The sequence below is a fragment of the Dermacentor silvarum genome, chromosome 8 (genome assembly GCF_013339745.2).
Source record: "Dermacentor silvarum isolate Dsil-2018 chromosome 8, BIME_Dsil_1.4, whole genome shotgun sequence".
NCBI classification, from domain to species: Eukaryota; Metazoa; Arthropoda; class Arachnida; order Ixodida; family Ixodidae; genus Dermacentor; species Dermacentor silvarum.
Genome location: NC_051161.1, coordinates 28,600,762 through 28,619,354, shown reverse-complemented (window position 1 = coordinate 28,619,354; position 18,593 = coordinate 28,600,762). Strand labels below are relative to the sequence as shown.

The window sequence follows — 18,593 nt, the reverse complement described above, 5'->3', positions numbered from 1 at the left end:
CGATGTGCCGGACCAGACACTGGGAACGGTACGTGCTTGGGAACGGCCCACTACAGGTGCCTAAATGAGCAGACTCAGCGGCTTCGATAGCTATACACCCTTATTAGTACTACACAACCAGTACCAACCGCGTACGCTGGATGACGCGGTGTAGTGTGCGTATACTTACACAGTCGGGTGACATTACAGGGCGATCCTCAGGTCAAGTCTTCTAACCCGGGTCCTACGGACATCCGAGTTCGACAGCGGCTCTGGATCCCCTTCAACATCACCCTGGCGAGGGGAACCATGGCCGAGCTGCACGTACGAGGCTGCATTATTGTGTAGCAAAGAGCGAATGCCGCGCGGCGCGGAAGCGCGAATAAAAGTCGAGCGCATGCGCAGGTCGAGGCCCGAGGCGCCGTGCACGAGAAGAGTGGCATCGTGAACCTTCACGGGCTGCGAGTGGAGGCCGTGGGCCGCAACATTCCCTGCTGGCGCAGCCGACCTCTGAACGTCACGCTCACGTCGTCTTTTGCCAGCGTGCAGACCGACAGGGCGTCCGCGTCGCTGGGCTTCTATGCCAACCCAGGTCGGTTGCCACCGCTGCGCTCAGTTCCATCGCTCTGATTTTTTCCTTGGTAATTGAACTCGCGGCAAAGGTTTTCCTTAAGGGAAGGAGTAGTGCCGTCTTAGTTCCTACAGGGTTATGCCGTTGCGTTATACTTGATTATCCAACTGCTTACATTTCGATACGACGAAGAGACATGGAAGGATAGCACAGGCTTCACACAAGTCTCGTTTGCTGGAATGATTGCCCATAAGCAGCTTCATCCAGAGCTTAGTACGTCTTCGAGAGCAGCTCTGGGCGTGAACGGAGTGAAGCAGCTATCTGCTTTAAATGAGATCACGTGGCATCGCCATCTTTCATTGGCACCGCGTTACACACTCATGTGGGTTACGACACCGATACAAAGTGCCGAGCGTCGATGATGAGAAGGCCCCGCGGGTTCTTTGACACGATTTCGGTACGTCGGCAAAGGTCATGCTCGACTTCTGTCTCTTCCAGATAAGCTATACAGTCAGTCTTGGTTCTGATGTGAGCGTGATCAACGAAAGCGAAATACACTTTACACTTGTAACGTTGATAATTATTGACATCGCCCAGCGTTTGCGTCAACAACGACTTGTGAATCGTAGTTTGTTACATCACAGCCGCAGGGGTTAGAGCGCAGTAGACTACGAGCCGTCATAATATAGAATATAGGACCTGTCCTTTTTGGATCACGTTGTGAGCGACTTGTAATGTAAGAAAAACCTGTTCCTGGTATATATAAGATTCGCATCATTCACGCTCCTTTCTCGCCGCGACATTGCCCGTCCTCCGTTTCGCGTCCCAGGCTACAGCCACGTGCGGGGCAAACTGCAACAGGGAGACGACGACCTGGTGGTGGAGGTGCTGGCCGAGATGACCGACCACCCGGTGGCCGACGACGGCAGCCGTCACCCGGTGACGCTGCAGGTCAGCGCGCTCCATTGGCGCGCCACGGCCACCCACATGCTGCGCATCGTACGCACGGGAAAGGAGAGCGCGCTGGTTGACGCCCGGGTGCTGGTCGACGACACCCGCGTCTACGAGAGGGAGTGAGCGTAGTTCCCGTCCTTTTACGGCGAACATCCGCTTTAGTGAAAATTCAAGAACAACCCGCGTCGAAATTTCTCGCCTAATTGTCACCGTGTATACAAGTGTTTCTAGACGAGCAGCCTACAGTTATGCCGCGTGGCAACCCGAGCTAAAGAAAAAAAAACAGTCTAGGTGGACACGTTTCCACTATGAGGATTATGGCGTCCTTACGTGCCATAATGTTTAAAAAATAAAGCGTGGGGTTTAAAGAGTCCCGAAACTTCGCAGTAGGCTATGAGCAACGCCTTAGCGAAGGGCTTCGGTTTAACATGGACCACCTGTGGTCCTTTAATGTCCAACCAAAGCACGGTATGCACAGTGGTTCAGTTGCTTTGTATTATTTCTTTATTTAGTCTCCATTGAAATGCATGCACCGCGGCTGATGCCATGGACATGCATAATCAACTAGGTGGAACTGAGGTACTGTGACCACTTCTTACAACGCTCCGAAAAAGTACTAACTGCGGGTTCACTAAACTTCTGTATCAGTTACTTTCCATATATCGCCGGACCAGTGTCAACATAAAGTCCGAAACTTTCCCGCGCGCAGGGACCGGGTCTCCATCGCGGCCTATATTCGTCACTCGGACGACTCGACCTCCGAGCCGAGCAAGCTCGTGTTCCGTCTGTTCCTGCCCTTCTTCATCACTTTCGAGTCGCTGGTTGACGTGGTGTCGGTCAGCCACTACCAACCTATCGTCAGGAACACTAGCACCGGCGTCGACATCGAGGTGGGTGCCAAGGGCTTTCCTCTCTGACTGCGTTCCTTCCGTCGAAAAGATAAAATAACGACATCAAAGAGTGAGCTAATGATAGTAAACTACGCTAGAAAGCGAGCTAGTTGCTGCTTTAATTGCGTGCGCTTTGTGAGATTCGCGATATATTGAAAATACAATGAAGGTCGAAAAACACAAAAGCCACTGGTAGTCCGGACCAACAGGTAGAGTGCTCTATTTTCTGTCGCATTATTATTATTATTATTATTATTATTATTATTATTATTATTATTATTATTATTATTATTATTATTATTATTATTATTATTATTATTATTATTATTATTATTATTATTATTATTATTATTAAATGTGTGTGCAAGACAGGTTCGCATCATGGGTGACGCCTGCTACTCATTTCTTAGGCAAAGTGAGTGAGTGAGTGAGTGAGTGAGTGAGTGAGTGAGTGAGTGAGTGAGTGAGTGAGTGAGTGAGTGAGTGAGTGAGTGAGTGAGTGAGTGAGTGAGTGAGTGAGTGAGTGAGTGAGTGAGTGAGTGAGTGAGTGAGTGAGTGAGTGAGTGAGTGAGTGATCTAGGTTAGTAATTTATAAGTAAATAGCTCTTAATACATGGGAAAGGAGAAATTGTCTTTCACGGCAACTACTGCACCGTATTTGATGAGCTTTCTTACATTTGAAAGAAAAAGATAAAATGTAGCGACTGTAGAAAGGAATTTTTTTTTATTTAGGCTGTCGATTTTTAAATAAAAATGGTCAAAATTGCAAAATTTAGAAAAACGAAACTATGAAGTTTAGAGCCCGCTAACTCAGCAATGAAAATTGATATCACTATTCTGTAAGTTACATCTAATAGTGCAGCTAAAGAGGACGAAATTCGTGTAGTATACATAGCAAAATTCACGTATTCTACATGGCTCTCAAAACACCACTCACTTTGCAGAACTCTCGTAAACATTGTAACGAATTCACTTAAGATATAAATCAATGTATCAAATTTGTCTGTTTTGGATGTCCTAACGAAGGCGGCTTACAGAACTGCGATATCCGTTTTCGGTGCAGAGTTACGTAGTTGTAAACATCGTACTTCTATTTCAAGCTTACCAATCTTTGGCAAACATTTCAAACAAATTCCAAGCTTCAAGATCAAAATTCCGCTTCAACAGTCAGTATATCTTAACTTTTTTTCTCTCAATCGCATCAAATTTCGTTAAAATCGGCCCAGGAGTTATCTCAGAAAACCAGTGCTGCGTTTTACGTGTATATTAATCGGCGACCTTGGAGTTGGGCCCGAGCTTACGCTTCCTCTTAACGTCCTTACATGGTAACCCTCCACCTAAGCGGCTTCCGCGTGCAGCAGTGAAGCTCTGCGGAAAAGCCGACTTCGTTGCGACGTGGCGTGAACCGCGATGCCCTAAGTCACGGCTCTATAACCGCGCAGCTGCCCACTCTGATGTTCGCCGACCAAGTGGAGCTGAACATGACGCTAGCCGTGGACCCGGAGAACAAACGTGGCTACGGCAAGGGCGAGACGCTAGCCACCATCCCGTACAGGGTGCTGTGCGACCAGACCTCCAGGGGATCCCAGAAGCAGGCGCAGGGCCTGCCCTGCGCCAACACCAGCCACTTGGTCTTCACAGTCAACAGCAATGGTCTGTGCATGCTGACTACGTGCATTGTGTTTCACGCAACGGAAAGGAGGCATCAAGGGGGGAACAAAATGCGCTTGCACGCGCTTCCAAGGTTCCTTGCAAATTTGTTAAAGGCCAACTGGAACAAAATTTCGGGCCGCGTCAAAAGTCTAATTTGGGAATGTGTAGATATAGCCTACGTGTAGAATTTCGCTCTTGAAGTACGAGCGAATGCGTCAGAAAAAAAGCCCGTAATAATAGGGCGTTTTGGATACTGAAACTTTGTAGCAGATTACAGCAGATTATCTCCAAGACAGGGCACGCGCGGCCGCGCTTGGCCGCGCCATGCACAGTAACGGCCGGGCTAGAATTCGAGACGCCCGCTCACCTGCCTCCCCCTCCCTTTCTTGCACAACTCTGGGCTAGGGGGAAGACGACGGGAATCAAGTCACCATCCTTCTCGGCTGACCCTCTCACGCTTTCCCTCGCGCCTACAGCATACTTACGCCCCCACGGAGCGTGATAGAGTCTTATCGCACGTGCACTTTATATACGGAACATCACGACTACGGCGATGATGGCAGAAATTCGCCTGGAGTATAAAAGGCACTTATCCGTGCTTCCAATCGCGTGTTCTGTGGTGCGTATTGTACTTATATTTAATTTTTTATTGTCATTCCGTTACACTGGGTATTCCTCCTTCCGCGAAGAAAGTGGCAGCCGTGCCATCTCTGGGGTGATTCGTGTGTGTACTGTCCCGACTACCACGTCTGAAAAGCGCGTGCAGTGTTTCTTCTTTACTTTCTTGTTTCCGTTAAACTGCTTTCACAGAGTGCGTCTTCGAGCTGGGACTGCAGAGTGGACTAATCGAAAACTGTCAGATAACGGCCTCGTCGGCAGCCGACACCTTGCACGCGCCGTGGGAAGTGCGCAAGGGCGGATCCAGTGGTACGTATATCACACGATCGGTTGTTTCTACAGGGAGATCCCGTGCAGCGCTGGCTCGCGTCGTGTTTGTCCAAACCGCCTGTCGTTTCACTGCGCCGTGAACCGTTGTCATTGTTTTTCGAACTGCACAAATATTTTTGGTTCAGTAAGCTGGTTATGCAGGAAAGAAGCCTCCTACCGCGCTATCGAACCACTTAACCCCACAACACAGATGTTTAAGGGAAAGCACGCTTTAACGGCCAAACAAAGCCAGTGTTGGGTTTCGTCCTAACAATGACAGAAGGCGCTATACCGTTCCTTATTGTTTGTTTGTTTGTTTGTTTGTTTGTTCGTTTGTTCGTTGTTTGTTTGTTTGTTTGTTTGTTTGTTTGTTTGTTTGTTTGTTTGTTTGTTTGTTTGTTTGTTTGTTTGTTTGTTTTGTTTGTTTGTTTGTTTGTTTGTTTGTTTGTTTGTTTGTTTGTTTGTTTGTTTGTTTGTTTGTTTGTTTGTTTGTTTGTTTGTTTGTTTGTTTGTTTGTTTGTTTGTTTGTTTGTTTGTTTGTTTGTTTGTTACGGCGTCTTTGCAGACCAGGCGTACGTTTCCTTTATTTCGGGCACAGTATGCAAGTAACTTGACATGAACTGCGTCCGCCGCGAAATTCCACCCCTGTGGAGAATTCAAGTGCGAGCGAATGAGCGCGGTTTAGCGGGAACAATCATGTATACCCGGCGCTTCTATTTACGCAGCATCCGGTAGACGTGCCTGCCTTTTTTTTTCCTATTAAGAGCTCTTTTTCTTTTCTCTCATTCTCTCTTTGTGCCACTAATTTCGCGTCCTTTCGTCGCCCCACGTGACTGTGCAGTATGGTCTCCCGCCGTGAAGTCGAGCCTGCAGCACGACTACCTGCAGGTGAACTTTATGCGCGTCACCAGGGTGTCCCAGGTGGAGGTGGTGTACGTGCCGGGCTCGCGCCGGGTCTCCAAGTACCGGCTGCTCTACAGCGACAACGGCCAGGACTGGTACAAACACGGAGACGTAAGAAATGACGCCGCGTGCTGCAGCAAAGAACGCGCCTCTGTAGATACGGTAACCTCATGGAACGTGCCTCGACGTATACATGCGACGCCGCAAAGCGTCGACACGTCCGTGCTACACTGCGCGATGACCGCGTGGTGAGGTCGGGCAAAACCTGTGACACCATGGTAACGCGCATGGTATAGTGCGCAGCCCATTGGCTTCTTGCTCAGCGCGAGAGAAGTGCGCGCCGAATATACATCGTGTACGTCGAAAGCGCCTTCATTGTGGTACACATTTGCGTGCTTACGAACAATGTAGAGCGTTTCTTGTTGTTTTAGAGGATGTGGTTTAGAAAAATAGAGAGATCTGACGCTTATAATTGTTTCCATGGTGTAAGGGTGCTTGTAAATTTTTATCTGTTTTAGGGCTATATATACGTGTTTCACAGTGAAAAAACTAGCTGTATAGCTGAGGCAGCTTTTCATGTCGAAGCGCTGTTTTGGGCACACAGGTTCGAACCCTGGACCACAAGAACGGCGTGGCCATCGACCGGCTCGAGAAGACAATCCAGGCGCGCCAAATCCGCTTCGTCATTGAGGAGGCGTCCGACCCGCAGATGGAGGACGAACTCCTGGTCGGCATGCAGCTCGAGCTGTACGGATGTTACATCGAGGAGTTGGACCAGGAGCACGGAGGTATTATGCTAGACGCGTCAAACAGAACTATCTGATACTAGACTTAGTCATCGTGTCACCACATTGCAAGGTGGCCTACTTGCAATGTGGCCACTTACAATGTGGCCACTTGCAATGTGCAATTTACAAAGGTCACAGCGGTTGCATTTCGGCCGGGGCCGAATAAAAATAGTGCCATTTTATACCGATACTTCGGTACGAGCACGAAGGAACCGTATGTTGTTAGCGTGGATGCAACCTTGTGGCGTAGTATTAATTAATTATTAATCATTCAAATAATCAATTTACTAATAAATAATTAATTAGATATCCCAGTGGATCTGTTTCAATTAATTCATTATTAATTGAGTATTTCATTCATTCAAGATCCCACTATGCGATATTTCTGGTGAGAAGGCACACGCTGTGAGCGAAATGCTTTTTGCGTTGCACGCCTTTCTGGAAAGTTGCGAAATTTTTGGACAAAAGCCACAAAGAGGACGAATGTAGCGGGACCTGTGAGTAATACCCCGCTCATACGGCGGTGCTCCCTTTCTCAGTTAACGCAAAGGAGCCAATCGCGATCGAGAAATTTGATCCCGATCAGTGTCGATCGCGATCGAAATGGCCCGTGTGACACAGGTGCACCATGAGCATCGTTCATCGACAGCGGCAGCCTATTTTATGACCACTGCCGGACGAAGTCATCTCCCAGCTATCTCCACTTTCCCCTGTACTACGCTAGCCCTCACCATCATTTTAATATTCTAAGCTTCTAATCTCATCACACCGCGTAATCGTCGGTCGTTCTTTCCAGCGTTTTCTTTCCATTGTCACCCATTGTGTCACTCTAATATACAGCCGGTTACCTACTCCACGTATTACATGACCTGCCCCGTATATACATTTCTTCAACCAGAATATCAGCTACGCTTGCACGCTTTATGTTTGTCATACTACCCTCTTCCTGTCTCTTAACGTTACACCTACAATATACTGATCTATCGATCGTTGTGCGGGCCCTTATCTTATCGGTTCGTTAGCCTTTATCGGTGCAGCAGTCATTTCTGACGTGCCAAAACGTGTTGTGAGCCGCTGGTGAGTGCACATCAGCAACACGCGGCCTATGTAAAGCAGTGGAGGTAATGGGGTGCCTCGACAATTATTGCTGCAAGTTCACCACGTTACAGATGTTCAATGCCTTTCTTGAGAGTACTATAGCAGGCACTGAAGTTGACTTTTATTTTTCAGTTGCTTGTGAAGAGGACAACACCTGGTACTCGCATGTTAAAAGTGCGTATACATTTATGCCTACTCTTATGCATTCCCTACTGTCTTCTTTTTTTTTTCAGGCAGTATTAGGCGATAGGCCTACGTGTGCACTACAGGAATTTGCAACATCATCTCACTCAGAAACCACAACAGAGTGCATACCCCTCCATATTTTTTTGTTATTTAGTACTGATCGAGGCTCTCCTATTCTCATTCTATTATAGTATACAGCGGAATAATGTTATTTATAATGTTACGAGGAGATTTACTTGAAATAACCGCATGATAGGACTTTAGGTTTTGTACTGCTGTGCTACCATTCTTGATTTTCAGTGTTTGCTCATTTCGCTCGAAACATGACAAAAGAGCGCATAATGTTTTTTTATGTACTGTCAGTAGACTCACAGCAGCGCCTCTTCTCTTTCATTCAGCCAAGAAAACGCGCCACTTTGCAGTGGACACGATCAACAACATCGTCTACTTCTGCGACTTCCACGGAAAGACAGAGTGCGTTCACGCCCAAGTTACACATTTAACCCGCTTGCTATGGCGGCAGATGTGTAGTGAGAACCACCCTGAGCGCCATTCATTTTTGTTTCAGTCACTTGGCCTGCTTCTCTTCCAACGACGGAGGAAAAACTTGGATAAGTACGTATCTCTTTACTTATATCTGTGCATTTTATGACTCACTAAGTCGATTTCTTAACAGCGAAGCTGTTTAAGCGAGCCGTAATGTGTGGTTCGTATCAAGAAACTGCCGCGCCGTAGCCATGACAACCAGGACGGCGGCGCATGTGCACGCGGTCTCCTCCTCTCCAGCTCCCTCCTATACCGACCCCCGCCTCTCTTCTCTCAGCAGCGCGCTGAGCCAGGAGAAAAAAAAAAGGTGAAAGCGTGCACTAGGCCGCGCAAAGCTCAAGACACAGCGAAGCTGGCCGATTGATCGCATCTCTTGGTTAGCTGGGTTGAACTTGACTATGTCGAGGTTTAAACTTCGTTGTAGCTAGGCCTATACTCGTGTACGTCATCTGTGCTAGTACTGGAAAGGCTGCGGTAGTACTGGAAAGGTGCGCTGCGCCATCACGCCACCGCCGCGCTATCACCGCCGCCACAGCTGGTATGCCGTCATGCTCCCCCGCACCGTCGCGCTACCACCGTTAACCTTTCCAGTACTATCACAGATGACGTACACGAGTATAGGCCTAGCTACAACGAAGTTTAAACCTCGACATAGCCAAGTTCAACTTAGCTACAACCAAGAGACGCAATCAACCGGCCAGCTTCACTGTGTCTTGAGCTTTGCGTGGCCTAGTGCAAGCTTTCGCCTTTTTCTTTTTGTCGTTATCGTAATCAGTGTGTCTTTAATGGGGGGCTCACGAGAAACTTGGAAAGTCAATGATATAGCGAGTCTTCTACCGGCGCAACGTTAGACGATTAGTTAGTGGTTGATGCAAATAGTAATCAACAAAGCCCGGGGAAAGAAAGAACAGCTTAATTATCGCTGAATCTGCCAATGAGCAGATAACTTATTGTTATTGATTCGTTGACGAGACGTAAGAGTCTATATTAAGAAAGTTGAGATCTTATACACTTACAAAATGTACTCTTCAGTAGGATGGACGATTGGGCTAGTTCTTAATATGTACTGGGTAGTAACAACGCTGGGGTAACTAGACGACAGTGTTTGTCTCTTCTTTCTTATGGCGTATTCGAATGTTCCTTTTAGCGCTACGATGGTCATGTAAAACAACGATTAAGTTTAGTGGCGTCATTCTGGCTTCGTCAGCACTGTAGGTTGTGGAGTCCGCCATCAGTGAGACATTTACTAGTTACTGCAGTCTTCCTTTTTATGAGAATCTCTCTCTCTCTGTCTGTCTCGGCACTATAGGAGCGTGCTTATTGTTACGTAAAGCTTAGTTGCTTTGTTAAACGACGTTTCAACCATCGTAAAAGTGTTCAGAAACAACTAGTCAAGTGTGCGATTAAATTCACCGCGCAGCGCTGTATTCCCTCAGTAGATCTGTTTCAAGCTATCAACCCGTCTCGCCTGTATGTTCCGATGTCCTAGTCGCTTTCCGGCCTGAATGCGCTGAGCCTATATGTATACTATAGTGACATGAATACGTTTGGCCGTGAACGGCAGTCCTGGAGCCGTTCGTGAACCACCTGCTGGGCTTCGACCCGGAGTCTAGCCGCATGCTGGCCTGCGACTCGTCGGGCGAGTCCTTCCTGGCCAGCTCGGACGGCACCCACTGGGCGCTGGTGCCAGGCCGCGCGGCCAACGTCTCGCTCAGCCGCGCCAACTTCGTGCCCAGCCTGATCGTGCCAGCAATGACGCGCTCCGACATCCTCTCCAAGGACCTCATCATTGGCGATTGGAAAGGTCTCTCCACACTCACGCTTTTACTTATTTAGTTATTTAGTTAGTTTAGTTAGTTAGTTAGTTAGTTAGTTATTAGTTAGTTAGTTAGTTAGTTAGTTAGTTAGTTAGTTAGTTAGTTAGTTAGTTAGTTAGTTAGTTAGTTAGTTAGTTAGTTAGTTAGTTAGTTAGTTAGTTAGTTAGTTAGTTAGTTAGTTAGTTATAATGCAACGGAAATGTCGACAACTACAGTACGCCGTTGGTTTCTCCGTGGCTTTTTTTTTTTTTTTGCTTAGTTATTTAACGTCCTCACTTTGGTATAGCTACCCACTTTATCTCGTAACCTTAATGAAACCTTAAAAGCGCGTCACGAATAATAATAATAATAATAATAATAATAATAATAATAATAATAATAATAATAATAATAATAATAATAATAATAATAATAATAATAATAATAATTAAGAAAACACGCACGAGGGAGAATGGCGTAGGACCGAGAACTAAGGCGAGCCTTCAGCACTGGAATGCATTATGCAACCCATAGTCCTTCGTCAACGCGGCCCATCCGTGCCAATAATGTGTCCTCTGCCAAAAAAAAAAAAAAAAAAAAAACGTATCGCAGCGAAGGCGAAATAAGATCCACTCCTCGACCTGGTCGGCACAGCACCGACCAGCTCGCAGTGGTGACGCAAAAATATGTGCTACTGGCCGAGAATGAATAGCTTTTTTTTTTATCGTTATTCGACTAATACAATGCCTAACTGCGACTTCAGCATCGAGTGCGACTGCTCTTTAGCACTTCTACGCACAAACAGAGCAGGCGACAGGCGTTTTTGCAGGAAACTTCAAACCAACTAACCAAACTTCGGATTCTTGTGCTGCAGCAGTTATCTAAAGACCGCCTGTGAAATATGCGCTACTAATGACGTTGCAACATTTTTTTTTTTTTTTTTTTTTTTTTTTTACGATGACTCTCACTCACCCTCACATCTGTTGATGTAGGCTTCGCTGCACAGCTACTAGTGTTGCGGTGTAAGCTTTGCCACAACGCTGGTAGCTGCGCAGCGAAGCCTACACTTACTTATGTGCAAGTGAGCGATCGCTTACCACCCATTGATGCTTCCCCTGCACATTTCGTATCTACCACCAATACATTTTCAACTCAGGACTACTTTCAAACCTTTTGACTTAACTTTGCCGGGTCTAAACTACCAGACTACTCTTTCAGAACACTTCTTGCGTTTCTTCCACGAAAAGAAATAGAGAGAAAAAAAAGAGAAGAAAAGAATGAACTATCCCTGTTCTAACTTTTGTGAGCATCCGAACTCTAACGTCACTTAGGCGCCACGAATTTTGTCGCATGTTCGTGTGAGTGTGATTTTTTTTTTTTAACAAGTTCTTTGGCGACTTCAAATGGATTTGGGGTACGTGGGATCTGGGTATCTAGCTGCCACTTTCTGACCACTTTCGACAAAATAAATCTATTTCATGCCTTCTAGCGCACGTAATGACAAAGAAAAAGGCGTCGAAATCAAACTTAAAACAAAAAGGATGCAACAAGTTAGCATAGAGCTATGTGCGGAACAATAGTAATGCGTAATTAGCGCAACGAGGCCGAAATTAAACCCAGTCGCGCTCGTTAAAACTGCGCGCGCGCCTATAACCGGATACGGAACTGTGACTTAACTCAACAGAAAAATATGGGCCGATCCCGGAGACAGTGCAGTCTTGGATCTCGTGCATCATGTAAAACTACTTCGTGCATCATGTAAATACTTGAGTTCAAGTATGTGTGGACTGATCCCGAAGGTAGTGCAATCTGAATAACAAACAACATGGTACACTAATGCGCCCAAGAAGACCTTGTCTTTCCTCGATGTCAACCGCTGTTGACTCGTCTTTCCCTGGTCTGTAAAATACACATTAAATATATTTCTCACTTTTTTATTTTTATTTTTTTGCTACTGAGAAGTAAGACAAGGTCTCCAATTGTTTAGCGTTGATCCATCTACTAAAGTACATGATAATCTGGTGGTGGTAATGGTGGTGGCGGTAGTGTTGATGATGATGGCGATGCTGATGATGAGGTGGGGTTAAGAACAGAAAATAATCTGTTGTTAACAAACAATTGAGCAAGTCAGGCTTCTGGCACTACAATAGCCTATGACGTCCTGTGGAGTTAGTGCAGGAATTTCAAGTAGGGGTCTCCACCAGTCCTGCGCTTTTGTACCGTGTTCTGGCACATTCCTAACCCCTTCCATCCCCAAAACGTGTGCAGAAGTGACGTATTTCGTATTCACAATAATCTGTCAGTACCGTGCAAGTTAGCATTTCCGTTAGTGCCCGTTTGCCAGCGTTCGTTATTCTTGTATCTCTCTTGTTGAAAAATAGGCTTTAGCGGACTTGTTTCCTCCGTTTTACTCTTTTTCTCAGCCACCTACGACGGGCTTGTGTACAAGGACGCTGAGGCTCCTGCCGCCATCTGGAAAGGCTGCTGCATCGGAGCGGAGTAGCCTCGACACCGGCTAACCACGGTGTCTACGCGTCGACACCGGCTAGCCACGGCGTTTACGCGTTGAGAACGTTTCTTGCTCGTATACTTGCTTTGGCGGACAGAAAAGCAATAAGGAGAAACGAACGAATGCTGTGAATTATGTAAAAATTGCGTGGTTATTTGGGCGAGGACTCGCGAGCTACGCTCAGGAGCCGTAGATCGTGTCATTGTAACGCTTGCGGTCGCTGAGACAGCGTTGTTGTTTGCAGCGTACATATATGACAATTTTCCAATTTATAGTAATGTTTTGTTATCTGAACTTATCCTTCGTTTATAAGACCAAGATTACTATCGCCCGTGTATCTAGTAGGTGACTTGTGAAATAATAATCGTTTGACAGCCTCTGGCTCAACTTATTGAACAATCAAACGCAGCACTTTCGACATACACGATGAGGTTAATTATGTTATGCTTACCCGTAATTTGGTTATATTGTGACTACAGAATGTGCGGCGTTGCAAGAATAAGTGACTACAGATTGCGCTTGCTGCGAAGAGCCTTCATCGGGAAACTCAAAGCCGCCGCATCTCAGTTCAGTTAATGACACGTGGTCCTAAACGATCGCTTCGCGATGTCACCATGTTTGTAAGACTCTCTGCAAAATGCAAAGGCGTCATTAAAAACGAGTGACCACGAACAAAGAAGCCTCTGTGAGAACAATTCGTTACTTCGGTTGGATTCAGCAGCTGAAACATCTTCGCGATTAGCTTCAACGTCGCATGCAGTAAACGTTCGAGAGCTGAACGATGCGCAATGTTATTGCGTTCTAAGACCTCGAAGGACTCCAGCCTAAATAAAACGTCATCAAGCAACCAACTAATATACAAAATTCTCGCCCAAACAATGTGTGTGTGTGTGTGTGTGGGGTGTGTTTTTTTTTTTTTTTTTTCGTCAATACACGCAAGGAACCCTCTGGCAAGAAAGTCTACCACCACGCGGCTAGGCAACAAGATTTCTTCGAGGCTGACATAATACAATTCTACTTTTGGCACGTTATGCTGGCGATGTTTAGTTCGCATCCATGTACATCTCTTTAGAACTGCTACAAGAGCGTCCAGCAAGCCTTTCGCAAAATCTGTGTCACCGACCTTCAGCCGAAGCTTGACTAGCTGTCTAAACGCTTACATTCTGAACACCGCCTATGCAAGTGTCCTTATTCATTACTGCACAATATTGCCCTACTCGCCACATTACTGTGCAGCACTGTACAGGAACTGAATGAAGCATGTGAAGGCTCCCACGCCAGTTGAACGCATGCTAGACTACCTTGCTTGCACAGAATAGCTGATCGAACGCAATAATCAAGTATGAGGAGGTTTCTCCATCCTCCCTGACCTGACAACAATTGCTTCGCGAGCCTAAAGACGGCAGCAAAAAACAAACCACGTGCCTGCTGCAATGAGTAGAAACAAGTGCTCCCTGTACAATAGGAACTTGTCCGTTTTCACATTTGCGAAGCTACTGCTTTTCCGCATAGCATGGTCATCACTATGGCTACTATTGATGCTACCAAATCTTCATAATATTTTTTTTGCGTAATCTTACTCGCAAAAGTTGGAAACTAGAAACCCCGTGCACAGTTCATATATTTCAGATTTTGTTACTCTAAGTAGTTATACTAAAGATAGCAACTTATTACTTTCATTCATGTTCCTCGAGGTGCTTCCTTGAAATTTCCCATGAGAATTCTAAAACAGTTGTCTGATAAATTATTAGTGCTATACATCCATTCAATACACGAGTATTCATGCTATAATTTTATGTATCGCAGTATACGTTGCGACTACTATACGTATTGAAATCAAATGTTTTAAACCTAAAAGCACCGAAAAAAAAACACATTTCTAGCGGTAACGAAAGAGTTAAGAGAAAGCTGCACAGACAGACATGTCATTTGTGGCGGCAAACTCGATTCAAAACGTGCTCAAACCAAGCCGCATCAAGTCATCGACAAACTCAATTTAGGAGCACACCTTGCCCATGCTCCGGAGTATTGCCCTCTTCCTTGGGAAAGTGGTTGTACAGCAGCTTGCGGCAATTCTAGCTAACTCTGCTTCGTGCTTATCGTTTGCTTCAGCGAGTCCGCCGTGCCTTTGAGATCTATCCATATTGTGTGAATCATGGCCGTCGTCTTGAGTAGTCCATACCGGCACTTCCAGTACACGTGATGTGTTTGCCTACAAAGGACGTAGCCCTGAATGCTATTCTAAACCATTCTGGACACTCATATTTTACCCCATTGTCGAATTCGCCAGCTTGTCCACGCTGATTGGCTCACACTCTGACTAGCTCAAAACGCCAACATGACGGAATTTGATAAGGTTCGACATTGTGTCCAGAAGGATGACCCTGGATGGCTACCACGTGAAGCATGCAAAGTGGTATAGTGTGTGTCAAACCAGAAACGTGACCCCCCCCTCCCCCGCCCCTCCCTACCCTACCTCCCTTTTCAATCAAGTATACGCCCCCCCACCCCCCCCCCCCCTTGCGAAAACAATCACGGCTACGTGACTGTTGTTATCTTAGGCTTACTTAAACAATTAAGGAGCCGTACTGTAATCGATCAGAAAGCCACAAGGACAACACCAGCGGCACAAGCTCCAGTCCCATCGAGGCGTTGCAGCCTCCTCTGAAAGGCAAGTGAGCACGTTTTTTTTTTTTTTTTTTTTTTTTTTATTATTTTATTGACCCTTTGTTTTGAAACTGAAATGCCTTACTTCACTTCGTAACCGAAAAGGTAATTTTGCGCGGTGTCGTGCCTTCTATGGGAATTTCACATATAGCTCGAGAGAGCGCTCAGGACCATAGCGCAGCTTTTCTGCGCTCCTCAACGCTGGTATGGCGGCCATGACAAGCCCACCACGAACCTCCCGCCGCCTGTCTTCAACGGCCATCTTTCTTGTCCATAGAATTTGCCGCACGAGCGAGGCTAGCGTCCGCACAGGTGGGGCTCGAAAGTTCTTTGGTTGTTCGCACAAAGTTCAGTAGTTGGAGCAGTTGCACTCCGACCTGTTCGGGTCCAGGGCGGCAAGATAATGGTGCGGCTCGCCGTTGCAATCTGCGTGGAGGAGCCCTGTTACATACATACATACATACATACATACATACATACATACATACATACATACATACATACATACATACATACATACATACATACATACATACATACATACATACATACATACATACATACATACATACATACATACATACATACATACATACATACATACATACATACATACATACATACATACATACATACATACATACATACATACATACATACATACATACATACATACATACATACATACATACATACATACATACATACATACATACATACATACATACATACATATGAAGCCAAGGAAAGCATAGGGGTAATTAGCTTTGGTTGAAATTGAAATGTAGAAAGCAATGAAGAAAAAAACACCGCTCAAACACTCCGCACAGATGGTTAACCAGCGAAGCTGAAACGTGCGGCCCCGGTGTTTAGCAGTGGGTTAATCCCGACGCTGTATTGAAGCGTTTCTCAATTATTGGTTACATGCTTGTGTTTCTAGTGGAACGCAAGCGCCAATGCCGGGCAGATGCGGCTAACCACGACGCCGAGCTAACTCGAGATATCGAACACATGCGACAACGGCGAGCCGAGGAGCCGGCGTTGCGGGCAGATCAGGTACGACGCAGAGAACGACGTCACTAACGGCGCTGCCAATGGTGCGCGCGCTTGGGTGCGACGTAGAGAACGACGTAACTGACGGCGCAGCCAATGGAGACGTTTAGCGATACATGGGACGAACGGTTTTTCGTTTCGCCTAGCCATATACAGCTTTCGCTGTAAAAAGAAATGAAAGTGCATGGAAAAGAAGATAAGTTGTCGCCGGTGGGGACCGAAACCACAACCTTCGCATTATACGCGGGCGATGCACTACCAATTGTTCCATAGCGACGGCCATCAATCCGTCCACTAACTTGGGTATTTATGTGTGCTTATAGGTATAGACCTGGGAGTGCTAGCTATTTACAATCGCAATGATCGCAGCGCTTTCTTGAGGAGGACAGTGCGGTCGACTTGAAAGAACAGGAGCGCGTGGCCTGCAGAATGGCGAAACTAATATCAGAAATATAAAGGACATCAGTGCATGAAAGCTGTTCCGACTACAATTAGCTTTTGACACCGCTTCTGATAGGGCGTCGTCGGCCAAGAGCGACATGTGTCGCCAACGGGATTGAATTTGGTGGGCCTGTCAATAGCATACTGCTTCGCAGTCGCATCCGCAAGCGAAAATGCGACGCTGAAAGCGTGTTAGTATAGACGCGCCCATCGCGCTGGCACGTGCCTCTGTTGGGGACGGCGTCAACGGCGGGCCTGGGTCCCAGAAAGTTGAAAAAGTTGAGCGCTATGACGACCAGGCACAAGAAGGCGATGACCGCGATGCGGAGCAGGACGCCCAGGGCGCGGCATAGCGGGGTGCTGACCACCGACGCCGTGGCCGCGTAGCAAGTCTGCCACCACAGGGACGCCAGCCGCGCCGGCTGCATCCTGTCCTTCGCTGGTCGTCCGGATTGGATCAGCTCTGTCTGGCTGCAGCAATGCCGATGATGATCATTTTGCTCTAAATTGATGTTTAGTTCATTGCTATATTATAGCAAAGCTTCGTATGGGTACCAGGAGTTCAGCTGTCTGGCGACGTGCAGGATCATGTGCACGATGATGACCGAAAGACCTGTCAGGGGACACAACGTACGGCCAGCATTGTATAGTGGTACTCAACAGTTATGCATCCTTCATGACTGTAAGGATCAACTCTAGGTTGAATGAACCTCGCGTGGTTGAAAATTGTCGAGTGCAATGTATAAAACTATGCCTTTGATAAAAATATATGCGCGCTACAATAATAGAAGGTCAGCTATACTCTCAAGGACCGAAGAGATGCTTTCAGTTCGGTTTTTTAGTTGCTTGGTTGGTTGGTTTGCCTCTATATATGGCTCATACCCACTATAGGGGATTGTTCAAGAGAGAGAGAGAGAGAGAAAAACATTTATTTAGACCATTCAGATCGTTGATCTTGAGGACGAGTGGGTGGTGTCCTCATTCCAGGACTCCACTGGCCATGGCTGCTCGACGTACTTGCTGGACGAGAGCTTGTTGTCCCGCCAGGGTATCGCCGGTCAGCTGTACCTCCCACCGCTCAAATGACGTGTTAGGCGTCTTTAAATGTTGAGGTTTGCCCCCGCACCCCCACGAGATGTGAAAGAGTGTAGGGCGTGTGTCGCCGCACCAGGGGCAGATGCCGCGATATGTTTGTGGGTATATTTTGCTGTATCTGTGTAGGTTTGGGAATGTGTTTGTTTGGATAAGTCTGAGGGCTATTGCCTCTTCAGTGCTGAGATTTTTGTGAGGGGGAGGATAAATCCTGCGGTTGAGTCGCTGGATTTCGAGTCGGTCGCAGTAATTTGATGGCAGGGGCACAAAGGTAAAGGAAGGGGATTGATAAGACGATTGGTTTTGCCCCGCTCGGTTAATTAGCGCTCGAGCTAAGGCGTTCGCCCTTTCGTTCCCCTCCAGTCCCGCGTGACCCGGCGTCCAAGTGATTTGATGGGTTTCTTGTAGCCTCGGGCCTAGAATTTGAGCCGCCAGCACCGGTGTTCGTCCGTTGGTAAAGTTTCGGCAGGCCTGTTGCGAGTCGGTAACGACATGAACTTCCCTGCCCACCCTGTCATGTTGTTTTATTACTAGCGCTGC

The 18,593-nt window shown here is 46.7% G+C and overlaps 1 protein-coding gene across 1 annotated transcript in view; it reads left to right on the top strand.

Annotated features, from left to right (window-relative positions):
- The window catches only part of LOC119462019 (uncharacterized), a 28,284-nt gene extending 14,608 nt beyond the window's left edge, over window positions 1-13,676 (top strand). Inside the window, 14 exon segments of the mRNA XM_049672698.1 lie at window positions 2-28; window positions 190-303; window positions 385-571; window positions 1,380-1,623; window positions 2,214-2,394; window positions 3,837-4,047; window positions 4,858-4,974; window positions 5,816-5,988; window positions 6,482-6,665; window positions 7,896-7,937; window positions 8,348-8,423; window positions 8,518-8,564; window positions 10,060-10,299; window positions 12,715-13,676. Coding sequence (XP_049528655.1) covers window positions 2-28; window positions 190-303; window positions 385-571; window positions 1,380-1,623; window positions 2,214-2,394; window positions 3,837-4,047; window positions 4,858-4,974; window positions 5,816-5,988; window positions 6,482-6,665; window positions 7,896-7,937; window positions 8,348-8,423; window positions 8,518-8,564; window positions 10,060-10,299; window positions 12,715-12,794 — 1,923 coding nt within the window. The 3' untranslated portion in view covers window positions 12,795-13,676.
- The last annotated feature ends 4,917 nt before the right edge of the window (window positions 13,677-18,593 follow it).